The sequence below is a fragment of the Crocuta crocuta genome, unplaced genomic scaffold, assembly GCF_008692635.1.
Source record: "Crocuta crocuta isolate KB4526 unplaced genomic scaffold, BGI_CrCroc_1.0 scaffold119, whole genome shotgun sequence".
NCBI lineage: Eukaryota > Metazoa > Chordata > Mammalia > Carnivora > Hyaenidae > Crocuta > Crocuta crocuta.
This window is the reverse complement of record NW_027551562.1, coordinates 8,477,476-8,492,082: the sequence shown is the minus strand read 5'-3', so window position 1 is coordinate 8,492,082 and position 14,607 is coordinate 8,477,476. Positions and strand designations below refer to the sequence as shown.

Genomic DNA, 14,607 nt, shown 5'->3' with positions numbered 1-14,607 from the left:
TCCTTGGTGCTCATACAGACTCGGGAAGTCAGGGTCCTTGCTGGGCCTTTCTGTGAGTGAGACAGAGTGGAATGTGTTTGATTTGGGGCCAAGGGCATGGTACTTTTTTTTTTAAATGAAAGACAAGAAGAGTCTTTTTCTTAAAAAAAATTTTTTTAAAATGTATATTCAGTTTTGAGAGACAGAAAGAGACAGAGCGCGAGCAGGGGAGGGGCAGAGAGAGAGGGAGACACAGACTCCGAAGCAGGCTCCAGGCTCCGAGCTGTCAGCACAGAGCCCGACGCGGGTCTCGAACCCATGAACTGTGAGATCACGACCTGAGCCGAAGCCAGCTGCTTTACCAACTGAGCCACCCAGGCGCCCCGGGAAAGGCCTTTTTAAATAATTCTTCATCTTCATCAGGAAGTGTTAGTGTCTAAATTTGCATAATGGGACATCCTGATTCTAACAGAACATTCTAGGATTTTGGTGCTGCATCTAGATCCCCATGTTGTTGGGAGTTTTGTCAGTGGTGCTGGGTGGGCTCGTCCTGGCAGGTTATTGGGCCTGTGGAGGAAACGTGCTTGTTCTCTACACGGAGACACTGGAATGGAAGCCTGTGTCACCGAGACAGCCCCTCATGGAAGTTAGAACTTTGGGTTCATTCTTTACTAGTGTGTAACCTTGGTTCTGTGGGCCTCAGTTTCATATCTTTAAAATGGGTGTAAAATTTGCTCCTCCTTGGACTGTTGGTGATGTTTTAGCTGAGCTGATGGTTACAACAGCCTGGAGCCCATGGCCAACACATCCTAAATACTCAGTAAATCCCCGTTTTCTTCTTAGAGACATTTTACATATACATTTGCAAACAGTGCACTGATTGAAAAAATACTGTGATGTTAGCACTTTAATCCCTCAGCTGTTTAAAAACATTAGATAGGGGCACCTGGGTGGCTTAGTCGGTTAAGCGTCCGACTTTCGCTTAGGTCATGATCTCGCGGTTCATGGGTTCGAGCCCCGCGTCGGGCTCTGTGCTGACTGCCATCTCAGAGCCTGGAGCCTGTTTCGGAGTCTATGACTCCCTCTCTCTCTGACCCTCCCCTGCTCACGCTGTCTCTCTCTCTCTCTCCTAGAAATAAATAAAACATTAAAAAAAACACATTAGATGAAACAGACTGGGTAGAAGCAGGTAGCCTGACGTTTAGGCAAATACGGTTAACTCTGTAATGCTGAGTGTTTCGGCGACGTACCTGCATCGGGGAGCCACCTCTGCACGTGAGCTGGGCCTCGCCGGAGGCCTGCTGCCAGTTCTCTTGCCCATGTGGTCAGCGGCTATCTAAAAAATGCTGGTTTTACGTGCTACCCACCTGAGTAAACGTGTTCTGATGGTTCTCAGAGACCATCCGCTTCAGAAATAAGCTGTTTGTCCTGGTGACATATTCATCACATCACTCGTGCCTGATCTCATTAAAAACTGGAAAGTGAAACTGCGTGTGATCAGGTGTAGGAAGCTCCGGGCCCCCATGGATGGGGTCCTTACCCCCCGGCAGATCAGCACCCCTGGCCAAATGGGAGGAAATCCCTTTGGAAGATTTGGCAAGTCGGTGTATCTCACAGTCTGCTTTGCTCCCCGTCGCTCACGGGACAGAACCCAGCTTGCTTGCTTTGTGTGACTTTGCAGGGCCGTCTGGGGCTGCTCCGTCTCCAGACTTTGCCGTGGGCTCCTGTTTCTCCAGTCCTCCAGCCCCGCGCACCTTGCACGAGCACTTGGGGGCGCAGAAGTGTGTGACAGGCTTTTATTCCTTTGTTCTGGGTTCATCTTTCTGCTTGAAATGTCTCTGGTGCCCCGACTGCCTGTTACTTAGTCATCTTTCAAGATTTAATTCAAGGAATACCTCCCCACTGCAGCCTTTTCCTGAATCCAGTTACAAACAAGTACACCCTCTGGGTACCTTGCAAATTCTTTTGGCCACAATTTGACTCTGGATGAAGGGGCCAGAGCTCTTTGTCTCCTCCCTGTGAGGACACCCTGGGAACCAGGAGGAGGGCCCTTCCCAACGGCCCAAGCGTGCTGGCACCCTGGTCTTGGACTTCACCTCCAGAGCTGTGAGGGGGAGACGTTTGCTCTTTAGGTCCCCCTATCTCTGGTATTGTGTCATGGCAGGCCTCACGGACCACGACAGGCACTCTAACGGTCTGGATTGTGCCCGCCATGCAGTGGCGAGTGTCTGGCGTTGTGTGTGTGCGTGGGCTGCGTATACGTCAGGCATGGGTGTGATGTCTCAGGAGCAAGCTGTTGACGAAAGTTAAGCAGTGGAGACTGAGACCTGCACATCACGTGAGAAGATGAGCGGAGATGCGGATTAAAGGTGGCGGACCTCGTGGTTGGTGTTCAGTGAGTCTGCAGAGCACGGCGGGGCTGAGACTACCCGTGTGGGACGCTCGGGGGTCCACACCGCGCGGGACGGCCGCCCTCCCACAAAGCCCGCGTCCCTCATTTCCCTTGGAGAGGGCCGACGCAGCTCGTGCGGGCCAGGACGGCGTTCCGAGCGCTTGTTCCTGGACACAAGGGCGTGGTCGTAGCATTAGAGCCAGGCTCGAGCCGGGCACCGCGACTCAGGCCTGTGGCCCCAGGACGGGCGCAGCAACGTGCGCGGTTGAAGACTAAGCTTCCTGCCCGCGTTACCGCAGGAGCCAGCTGTGGAAGGCGCTGAGGGCCCGCAGCCATGCGTCAGCGACCGGCCCGCCCGGTGGGGCTGAGGCCCAGGCTGCCATCGCTGCCTCGTCGGCATGGCTTCAGCCGTAGAAGACGGGACTGGAGCCGTTACGTCTGCAGAGGACTTGCCTCGTTTTGACAGTAAAACTGTCTCCTCAGCTTACGGGAAATACTTACCTGCTCAGTGTGGCGTGGGCACATGACCTGGGCTCACCCGGAAATGGTTTAAAGCAGTCATGTGATACAGGTTAACCCCAGAAAGGGGCCAAAAGATATCCCTGCTGTGATTCTATTCTTTTTTTTAATTAATTTTTTTAACCTTTATTTATTTTTGGGAGAGACAGAGACAGAACGGGAGTAGAGGAGGGGTAGAGAGAGAGGGAGACACAGAATCTGAAGCAGGCTCCAGGCTCTGAGCTCAGCACAGAGCCCGAGATGGGGTTTGAACTCATGACCTGCAAGATCATGACCTGAGCAGAAGTTGGACGCTTAACAGATGGAGCTCCCCAGGAGCCTCTCTGCTGTAATTCTATTCTAAAATTCAATTAGTCGAGTATTTATTGAGTGCCTGAGATGTGTTTGGCCCAATGGTGAGTGCTGAGGCTTCGGTCATGGTCAGGCAAGAGCCGCACCCACACCAAATGGCCAAGCCCACATCCGGTTCCTGCTGCCCAGAGCGAGAGCAGAGTAAGTCACATGAAAACTAGAAGCCATCTTGTTTTGTTCCTTCTAGAACTCTCCGTAAAATGATAATGTACACAAAGGCCAGTAGCAGTCATGTAGGGAGTTCACACACTGAAGTTGTAAATTATTAAGGAAGAAACGGTGGTAAAGCTTAGCTGCCATTTACAGCAAACAGTGAGGCTTCAGCGGGGGCAGCTTGGGGGGATTTGCTGGTTGTTTGCTGAGAAACTAATACTGAGCTCCTTCAGTCTGGCAAAGAGCTCTAGAATTCACGAGGGTATTCTAATTGATAAGGATCAAACCCTCCAGTCAGAATGGGCTTTGAGTGGCTTTGAGTGCTTTTGAGTGGTTTTGGTACTTTTAAAACTTAAACATTTTTTTGTTGTTGGTAAAAATTTTATTTTTAACTCATCTCTACACCCAACGTGGGGTTCGAACTCAGTCCTGAGATCAAGAGTTGCATGTTCTACCGACTGAGCCAGCCAGGCGCCTCTAAAACTTAAAGTTAATTATATTATTTGAGGAAGGGTTACAGGCATTTATTCAAGAAGGCTTAGAGGCCATGACAGTCGGGGCCGTTTTCCTGGTCCATGGAACCGGGCAGTCCGCCTCCCAGATCCCAGTCCGGGCACGCCTCCCGGGCCTCCTCGGGTTCAGCCGCTCCAGCATCTTCCCTCACGCTCGGTGTGATCGCCACGCCCGCCACCTCCTGACGAGAGCTTTGTGGGGATGGCGAGAACCGCGTCGTCGAGTCAGGAGCCAGAGTGGGGCGCTCACGTGTCGCGACGCGGTGGCGCGTGAGCCCTTTCCAGCCATGCTGCTCGTGTTCGGCCAGGTGCGGGGCACGCGCGGCTCTTCTAGTCCCTGTCCGTCTGCACAGAGATCCCGGTAGGTTCTCAGGTAGTTTCTGCTGTGAAGAAGGTAGGTGGATTCCAAACCAGGCAAGAAAAGGTAAGCGGCTTTCCCCGCCTCTCCTGTTGCTGGTGTGTCTCATGTCACGATCCCAGCCAGTGCTCTGCACTGTCCTGCACTGTCCCCGTCAGCCACAGGCAGGCTTTGACGGGTCAGCACTTTCCAAATGGACTCTCTAAACATGAGCCCTGTTTTGGACACTTTATCCCTGGAAGTGAGCTTTCCTGTTGGCAGCTTTACAGCCTAAATGTAATGTTATTAGTTCCGCAGTTATTCTTGCTAAATGAACCATGTATCCTTTAGGTCAGGTGCTCAATGATTGTCCTTCCATAGGATACATTTTACAGAAAGACATTTGATGCTAAGTTTTATGAATGAATGCTGTGACTGCCTGTTGGGCTACTTTGCTAGCTGATCATAGAATTCCTTGGCATATTTTATTTTAATTTGTTTTATTTTACTTTTTACTTTTATTTATTTATTTATTTATTTATTTTGAGAGAGTGAGCAGGTGGGAGGGGCAGACGGAGAGAGAGAGTCCTGAGCAGGCTCCACGCTCAACGCAGAGCCCAAAACGGGACCCAATCTCACGACTCTAGGATCATGACCTGAGTTGAAATCAAGAGTCAGATGCTCAACCAACTGAGCCACCCAGGCCCCCTTCCTTTGCCTATTATAAAAACCTTTTATATGATCTGTAATGTCTGTGCTTGTATAGATGGATCCTCTAGAATCACAGATGACATCTCATTTTTAGGTGTTGACTTCGGGGTAGAAAACTATTTGTGTTGCAAGAGAACAGAATCATACACATGAATAAACGCTAAGGCTTAAGTACACTGTGCCTGGTCCAGGGCTCAGCAGTCTGTTCCCAGCAGGCTTGGAACCAAAACTTAATTTCTTTACTCCAGTCCACTGTTAGAGTCTTTGCACCAGAGCTTTGCTGTCTGTTTGTAAACAAGTGTTGTTTTAAGGAGGGAAGAGAAAGCCTTTTGCATCCCACTCTGTGTTAGGCACTCTTATAGGTGCTTTACATATACGAGCCGACTTAGTCCCCCAACTGGCCTGCTGCAGTTTGAGTATATCGCTTCGGATACTCCTCTGTCTTTGCCCGAGTTTGGAATCAGTAGAAACAAAGACCTGTCTCAGGGAGATGGAAGACCCAGTGAGCGGCATGGCCCGGGTCTGGCCAGATGATGTCGCCCCAGTGTCCAGCAAAGCTCGGTGACTATACCTCTTTCAGAGGGCCAGACCCCTCGCGGTGTGTGTGGAGAGCACGGCACTGTGTGCCCTCTGCAGGCGGGCAGACCCTACGAGAAGGTGCCGGGCGGTGCTCACACTGGTTCTCCCTCCGAATTGGCCACCTGCCTTAGGAAGAGTGGGGGGGGTGGTGGAGCAGAGAGAGGACAGGACCCTTACTCTGAGGACGTCCCTTCCCACGAGGCATGGAACTAGGAAAGAAGGTGTCCCCTTTCCCCGTAGCATTATCAGGTGGCGGTTATTCTTTCTGTTTTGTAGGCGGAAAGGTTGAGGTGCAGGGAGATGAAGTCATCTGTACCAGTTGGACAGCTGGTGGGTCCTTCAGACTCGGGGCAGGGTCTGTGCACACCTCAGTATGCTTCTCAGGGGGCAGATTGAGAATTACCTGCAGGTGAACGCTTTCGGCTAGACGTGAGGTCCACACCAGGCGTGCCATCCCAGCCAGCTTTAAGGTTTGGTCACCTTAATCCCGGGGTAGTGTGGCAGGTGTCTTTTGAATGCTTGCAAACAGCGAGGGGTTGCCACTATTGGTAATGAACTGCTTAGGCTTGAGTTTATAGTTTTGAAAGATTTGGAAGCTGAGTTAGAAATTAAAGTTTAGGGAGTTGATTCATCCAGTGTTTCCTTTTTTTTTTTTTTTTTAATGTTTTATTTATTTCTAGGAGAGAGAGAGAGAGACAGCGTGAGCAGGGGAGTGTCAGAGAGAGAGGGAGTCACAGACTGAAACAGGCTCCAGGCTCTGAGCTGGCAGTCAGCACAGAGCCCGACGCGGAGCTCGAACCCACGAACCGCGAGATCATGACCTAAGCAAAAGTCGGACACTTAACCGACTAAGCCACCCAGGCGCCCCTCATCCAGTGTTTCCTGAACTACCCATTAAAGTATATACCAGGTACTGGGTGCCCAGGTACCCCATCCTGGGTTTCAGCTAAACTGAAACAGATAAAAAATTATGAGTGAATCTGATCCAGCATGACTAAGGCATACTGGGTGCATGTGAAGACAGGAGAGTCAGAGCCAGTGTGCAAGACCGAATCCTTGGCTTTGAGCGCTTTGGTTTGTAAGCACCATCTCTTCCCTTGGGTCATTGTGGAAAACGGATGACAGTCACATGTATAGCTGTGATCGTCCATGGTGGGGCTGTGGGGAGTTGTGAGTCACTTCTGAGTGCTGTAGGGTCACTTGTGCAGAGGACAGGATTGCACGAGCTTTCTGAGATCCCTTCCAGCCAAGAAGGGCAGTGCTTCTGTGGCTTCTGTGTGGGGTCTTTATCACTGCGGTTGGCCTGTGCCAGGGCAGAAATATTAACCCTGAAGTCTCAGAAAGATTAACCCTTACCACGAGGGTTTATGTCTCACACAAAGTTTGATGAAAGTTGGGCAGTTTTCCAGGGCAAGTGACCCTGGAGGCTACTCGGTGACCCAGAGCCCGCGTCCGTCTCTGCCCCGACTTGCCAGTATCTGGACTCCCGGGACGCTGCACGGCAGTGGGGAGAGCCGGAGGCTGGCGCACTGCTTCGGCGTGCGTTGTCTTGTGGCTGGGTGCCACCCCGTTGTGTGTCTATACTGAAGAGGTGCTGGGCGTCACTCACCATCGGGGGTGCCACCCCGTTGTGTGTCTATACTGCAGAGGTGCTGGGCATCACTCACCATCGGGGGTGCGCATCGAAACCACAACGAGCTCTCACCTTGCACCCATTACCACGGCCACCATCAAGAGGACGGGAGGATGTGATGAGGGAACCTGTGCGCCGTGCTGGGGATGGAGATTAGAGTGGCCACCGTGAGGCTCCTCAGAACATTAAAGTGGATCTGCTGTGTGATGCAGCGATGCTGCTTTTGTGTAAGGATCCAGAGGGAACGAAAACGGCATCTCGAGGAGCTGTGTGCACCCCCTGCCCCGTGTTCATCGCGGCGTTACTCACAACGGCCCAGGCATGCAAACAGCCCAAATGCCCATCAACGGATGAATGGATGAAAAATACGTGAAAAACAGCGTCCTGAAGGAACTGGAAGGAAATGAAAAACAAAGTGCTGAGTTCCAGGGGGACGCCCGTGGCTCCCTCACCATCTGCCGGCCTCCCCTTCCTGCCGGGGGGCTGCATGTGCAGGCGGGTCACCGCCAGGCCCCGCAGGGGCCCCACCTCCGCCCTGGCCTGTCAGTGCCTGGCTTCGGAACATTCCAGATCCTAACCCCACGTGCCTAGCTAGTCACAGAGGGTCACAGGTGCTGTGGCTTCAGAGCAGAGCGGCTTCTCTGGTGTCACAGCCTCCAGCCGTGTGATTGGGGTGGTTTACCGTCCCTTGTGTCAGTTACCTGATGGGCGCGGACGGCACGGCCATAGAGCCCCGGCTGGGAGGGTGGTGGGGAGATTTAATGGAGGCGATGCCTGCGAGGTGCTGAGCAGGGGCCTGGTGTGCTCAGGCCACGCGGGTCGGTCAGTCTGAACCAGTAGCTGGTGGACCTGAGCGTGAGTGGCCGTGCGTGGACGCTTACAGCAGGGACAGCTGTTTAGGATACGGGCCGTGCTGCTGGGGAGTCTGCCTTCCTCCTCAGTGAGCAGCGGGCGCCATGAGCCTTGGTGCCTGGAACCCTTCGCTCTTGCGGTCGGGGCTCTTCAGCGTGCGGAGGGCGTGCCCACCGCAGGGGGACGGGCACAGGGAACCGAGAAGGTCCTGCCGAGCAGGAGGTCCCGGAGCCTGGACCTGACGCCTCCCGGTGGTGTGTGTGGGAGGGCCCGTGCGCGCCCTGTAGGCGAGGAGCCCAGCGTGCAGCGGGCACGGCACTGGCCCCGGGCACAGAGCCGCAAGCCGCGTCAGGTCGCCCTGGCCCCTGGGGCAGGCCGAGGACGTGACCGCTGCCCGCCCTGCAGCTGTTCTCTCCGAGGACTTCCCGAGGGGTCAGGTGCAGCATGCTCTTCCTTCTGCTGTTTGCTCTGTTGTCCTTCTGACACGTGATGTTTGGTAATATTTATGCTGAGGCCACGCTAACAAGGCAGGTGATGGATTTTTGTTCCATTTGAAACAACAGGCGTGTGAAGCTGTTGAACCTTCCCGCCAGCCTCCGGCCACAGAAAATGAAAAGCTTGCTGGGTCAGAATGTGTCGACCAAGAGCCCCTTCATCTACTCACCAATCATTGCCCACAACCGCGGAGAAGAGCGGAACAAGAAAATAGGTAGGTCCGTTTATCCTGGCTTCCTGGCTGTGCCCTGCCTCCGGCTTCCAGTGGCTTTCCTGGATTCTGGTTCCTTCCTGCACGTGTGTGTCTGCTCCATGTCTCTTTATCCCGTTTGCTGCCAATGTCAGAACTTTGCCCCTAGTTCTAATGTTTTCTTTTTAAAAAATATTTATTTATTTTGAGAGAGGAACAGAGCGCACAAGGGGGAGGAGCAGAGAGAGAGGGAGAGAGAATCCCAAGCAGGCTCTGTCTGCCAGCACGGAGCCCGAAGTGGGGCTCGATCCCACAAACTGTGAGATCGTGACCTGAGCCGAAATCTGGAGTTGGATGCTTAACTGAGCCACCCAATTGTCCCTAGATCTGATTTTTAAAAATTGATTTCATCAAAGGTGAGTTTTAGAAACCGGAGGACCTATGTTATCTAGACTGAGGAGAGAACCAGAGAGTGATCCGTGGAGCCCAGGGTACGTGGGAATCCTCAGAGAGCAGAAGCTGACTTAAGTTAGGGCCTGACTGGGGGCAGGGACAGCACGTTACTCTCTCTGTTGAGCCCTTGTTGGGCTGGAGCTGAGGATGCCGATGCCCAGGTGCCTGGTGGCTCAGCAAGGACAGGTGGAGCTGTGTTTCGGGATAGATCTGGGCCACCGATCTTTCTTGAGAATCTCCAATGTGCTTTTCCGTGTGCCCGGCTCCCCCCCTGGGCCCCAGCCCTGTCTGCTCATCTCCTGCCTCACAGCAAACCCGGGGCTTGAGCGCCACCCTCTCCGTCCTTCCCAAAGCCTTGCCCACCAGTGGGTCTCGGTGCCCGCCAGCCCCCCCTTCCTTGGGCCCCTCACATTTTGAGATAACGGTGCCGAGCACTGCCAGACGTGAGCCGGTGTGTCACAGTATCGAAGCTGAAGGGTTGACAGGTGTGGCCCTGGGGGTCATTGCTGATTCCCTCTGAGGAGTTTCTTTTTTTTTTTTTTCTTTTTTCTTTTCTTTCTTTTCTTCTTTTTTTTTCTTAAATAGTTCATTGTCAAGTTGGTTTCCATATAATACCCAGTGCTCATCCCCACAAGTGCCCTCCCTCATGCCCATCACCCCCTTCTCCTCTCCCCCACCCCCATCAGCCCTCAGTTTGTTCTCAGCATTCAAGAGTCTCTCATGGTTTGCCTCCCTCCCTCTCCCCCACTATTTCCCCCACTTCTTCTCCCCCATGGTCCTCCGTTAAGTTCCTCCTAATCCTCCTATACGTGCAAACATATGATATTTGTCCTTCTCTGCCTGACTTACTTCGCTCAGCATAAGACCCTCAAGGCCCATCCATGTTGCTACACACGGCCAGATTTCATTCTTTCTCATTGCCATGTGGTATTCCGTGGTATAGATAAACCACATCTTCTTGATCCATTCGACCCTTCGTTGATGGACACTTAGGCTCTTTCTGAGGAGTTTCAACACAAGACCTGAGAAGCTTTTGCTCTCTGCTTTCAAAGCTCAGTGCTTTCGTCTCCTGTTTTATTTCTCCTCTTAATCTGTATCCTAAATGTAGCAAAAAGGAAGGCTGGCTCCATGAGGCGCTTCCTCCCAGGGTGTAGGGTCTGCTGCCTGTACCCCACGCCCCCCACCCCGCAGCGTGGACCCTGGCTGTCCGTGGTCGGCCTCTCTGTTCTGCTGCTGCCCCTCTTAGTACCCCTGCTCCTCCCTCCCAGCCGCACGGCTCCTCGCTGTCCTTGGGACCTTACGTCTTGGGGCTTTATGCTGGCTCTGCCCCCTGCCCGGGGCACCTCTCCCGTGCCGTCCTCAGAGAGAGCCGTCTCTCTGATCCCTGCAGTCCTGGGCCGCCCTCCCAGCCCTGCGTGGGCCCGAGTTCTCTTCACAGTCCTCACGTCCATGCTCATCTGCCTCTGTTTCCTCGCCCTCCGCTCACCAGCTGCGTTACCGCCAGCTGCCGGGAGAGCACTGCGTGGATGCTGGAAGGAACCGGGTAGATGTTATGTACCCCGTTTTACAGATAAGGAAACGGAGAGCCAGGAAGTTCAAATGACTCGTTGAAGAACTCAGAGCAGGCCTCGGCTCCCAATGCATTTCATGCTTGTTGGCCGGCATCATGCGGCTCAAAGCCAGAGTGTGAGCATTACGCACGTCACATGGCCTCAGTGAAGAGTTCTTACGTTAATGGTGGCACTAGCATTTCTTAGCATCTGTCTGGATCCCACTGTAAGCCTTATTCCCAGTTAGTACGTTATCGGAACACGTTAAAACCGAAGTGTTCCCCGGGAGAGGACGTTGTTCCTAAGTCAGAGGGCATACCCGGGTAGGGGGTACTCAGCGGACCCTGTGCTTGCTCGTCATGGCCAGCAGTGCTTCATTCCACCTTCATGTGAGGGTGTCATGCTTTGGCTCGTGTAGTTTCCCCAGTGTTTTTGGAAGAAGTGATGTTTAGTTTTCTTCAGAGACAGAGTGCTGACTTTGCAGGTTCTCCGCTACTTAGCAGAGCACAAACCTGAGTGCACGTTCAACCGCGCTGAGGCTGAGCACTCAATGGACTGAGCCACCCAGGGGCCCCTCTGATAAGTTTCTGAAAACAGGAGTCCCAAGTGGCTAGCACACTACAGTCTGTGTGTGTGTGCACGTGTGTGTGTGCACGTGTGTGCGCATGTGTGTGTGTGTTTGTCTCTATTGGCACAGTCTTCATCCATCTGGAAACTCCCCTCAAGCTTCTTTTGTCTGCCAGACACGTGGCCCCGGGCCCCGCAGTTCTAACGGTGATGAGGTAGATGTGGTCCCTGCGGTCGTGAGGCCTAGTCACAAGTTGAGGGAAGTATTAGGTAGTAATTTCAAGCAGTAGTAAGTACTAGTAAGTGGACCAATAAATAAAATAATGGCTCATTTCAATTAGTGCCATTGAGCAGGGACGGGGTGACGTGGAGAGGGGCAGCCTCCTCTAGGCTTTGGCACCTGGCCTTCCCTCGACCACATAGCTGCACTGTTTACAACAATGAGGGTCCGAGCATTCTCTGACGGTGTTGGATGTTCTCCGTGGGCATCACCGTGAGGGTATGAGGACCAGGCCACGCGGAGGTTCACCAGGAGCAGCCGCCCTTCTCACGGTGCTGCTGGGGCGGGAGCCTGAAAGCGACGTTTCCCCGACGCCCTGCTGGCCGGATGCTGTTGGGTCTGCCACGGGGGCCCTGGCGTGGGGGTGACAGAGGCCATTGTGCCCCAGGTGGCTTCCCTGGGGGCGGCGGTACCGGGTGACCTGGCTTCCCTTGCGCTGGTGGTGAAGCTGTGGCAGCCCGGGCTGCGGGGGTGTCTGTGCCGGCAGCTCACCCCGCGGGCCAGCCGGGGCCGGCGCCCAGTACGGCGTCAGCAAGGACCAGCAGATGTTCGTTAACACGAGACCAGCTGCTGGTNGCCGTGTCTTCCGGCTCTTGACGGGGGCGGTCACGCTTGTCATCATGCCCTTGGGGCTCCCCCCTTGGGCCATCTGGAGTCTCTGGCCACTCTCTTCCGTCTCCTTGGAGTTGGTCATAGCTTTCTCCCCTAAAGAAGGTGTTTAGGAAGCTGTCACCCATTTTCTTGAGAAGAATTTCTAGGGGTTATTTGGGGGGGGTGGAAGTGTGAGACTTCTGAGGACCAGCTACGTGATTTGTTCAGAAATTATGAAGACTTGGAACTGGNGCTGTCCCTCCTCCCCGCCCCCCCCCAGCCTGGGCCTGTGTGGCTGTGGCTCAAACCATTCCCCCTCTTCCCAATCCCCCTAGAGCCAGGCCTGCCACTTTATTTTTTCCTCTCCAATCTTAAATTGTTGAGACTTCTTTTTATGAAAATAATACCCCGCATTGCTGCCGAGGGCTTAAACAAACATTTTCCGCTGATTTGCATAACTGCATGATGCTGCAGGCACTGTGTCCCCAGTTGACAAATGAGAAGATTAAGATCCAGTGAGTACAAATGACCCACCCAAGGTTGGACAGCCTGTGAGTGCGGAGCTCAGTCTTCAGCCAAGGTTTACGACTCAAAGCCTAGGAATCATCTCCATCTTGTGGGTCCTCATCATGGTGAGAATTACCTGCTCATATGGGATGAGGATAAATTCAGTGGATGATGCAAGATTTTTTCTGAAATATAACAGAAGCCTCAGCCAAAATGCATGTTATTTGTTGAAGACCCACGGGTAGGAAAATGTAATTTATATTCTGTGGCTTCTAATATCTTTTTGGTAATATACTCATCAGCGAAGACCTGCCTAGAGGTTTGAAGAATCACGTATCTTTAACCTAACGCTCCAATCTCTATAAATGAATCTTTGTGCGTAATTGGGGGAGTCATCATCACAGCAGGGACGCGGAGTGCTACAGAACCAAACCCCCCGGGGGCGATTTCTGAGGCCGGCTGTGCTCCAGCTTGGAAGAGTGTACCCTTCTTCTATCTGCTTGTTGCCGGCGCTGCCGCTATCCCTGTTCAACTCTGGGCCCGGCCGATTGTGGCACACGCCCCGGGCTGGGACACGGCGGGGGCAAGGGTTTTGCGTGAATTGGTGCTAGGACTTTGTGGCCAGGCTGGGCTTAGTGGTGGGGTCGACCGCTGCCCCAGAGGCAGTGTGGTGGCCTGGGCGGGCCGTGGCTGTCACGTGGCCTTGGGCCTCAGCCTGGCCTCGCAGCTGCCCACGGTGCAGTCTCAGACAGGACCGCTTTTCCCTGGGCTGCAGGCGGGCAGAAGACCAGAGCAGCCCACGCAGAGGGCTCTCGTGAGGGTCGAGTGAGGGGATGCTCCTTAAGTTCCCGGCAGCTGCTCAGACAAGGCTGTGAAGAGCAGGGGCGTGCGCTGTCCCAGGTGCTGGGGACGCAGCGAGGAGTCGGGAGTGCGTCCTGCTGCGTGGGTTCCTCTGGTGTAGTGTGGGGGAGTGTGGTGCGGCTCAGGGTGGGGGGGACCTGAATCCATGGCTGCCCCTTCCGCGGGTTCTGGGATGGAATATCGAGGAAGGGCCTCCACCGTGTGGTCTGACTCACTGAGGCGTGGAGGATCTCCTTCTTTCAAATAAAACAGTCATGTGATCAGCGATGTCATCCGTGATTTATCTTAGAGTCACCTTTATAGAGTGGGGCCATGCAAGTTTAAATGATTCCTTTCAGGACCCCAGGAAAATGAGGTTTTTTTAAATACCAGTTGTTGTTTTTTTTAATGTTTTTTATTTCTAGGAGAGAGAGAGAGACAGCGTGAGCAGGGAAGGGTCAGAGAGAGAGGCAGTCACAGACTGAAACAGGCTCCAGGCTCTGAGCTGGCAGTCAGCACAGAGCCTGACGCGGGGCTCGAACCCACGAACCGCGAGATCATGACCTAAGCGAAAGTCGGACGCTTAACCGACTAAGCCACCCAGGCACCCCGGAAAATGAGTTTTTTAAATGTTTTCTTTAAATGTTTATTTACTTATTTTGAGAGACAGACACAGATGACGAGTGGGGGAGGGGCAGAGAAAGAGGGAGACACAGAATCTGAAGCAGGTTCCAGGTTCTGAGCTGTCAGCACAGAGCCTGACATGGGGCTCGAACCCATGCACTGCGAGATCATGACCTGAGCTGAAGTCACATGTTAACCAACTGAGCCATCCAGGTGCCCCAGAAAATGATTTTTCAAATGATGATTTTTTGACAATGACAGAGAAAACGGTTCCTTAGCTGCTGGGCAGAGCATCCTGTTAAAACAAGTGATGTGTTCATTGGCTGCGCGAAGGTGCTGGGCGCTACTCCTGCAAGCAGCGTGGGCTCAGAGATGCTGCTGCAGGCCCCGCTTGGAGGCACCATGTGCCCTGGGGGTTGGCTTCTGTGAGCCCACCCTGGCGGTTCTCCTGCCTGATGGCCTGGGGCGGGGGTGAAGGGGGAGGAGGGGTGG

General features: G+C 53.6%; 1 protein-coding gene across 2 annotated transcripts in view; it reads left to right on the top strand.

Annotated features, from left to right (window-relative positions):
- The window catches only part of TRAPPC9 (trafficking protein particle complex subunit 9), a 544,285-nt gene that overhangs the window by 95,485 nt on the left and 434,193 nt on the right, over window positions 1–14,607 (top strand). For both annotated transcript variants that reach the window (XM_077749979.1, XM_077749978.1), the window contains one exon: window positions 8,582–8,727. In XM_077749979.1, the coding sequence (XP_077606105.1) occupies window positions 8,582–8,727 (146 nt within the window). The remainder of the gene's footprint in view (window positions 1–8,581; window positions 8,728–14,607) is intronic.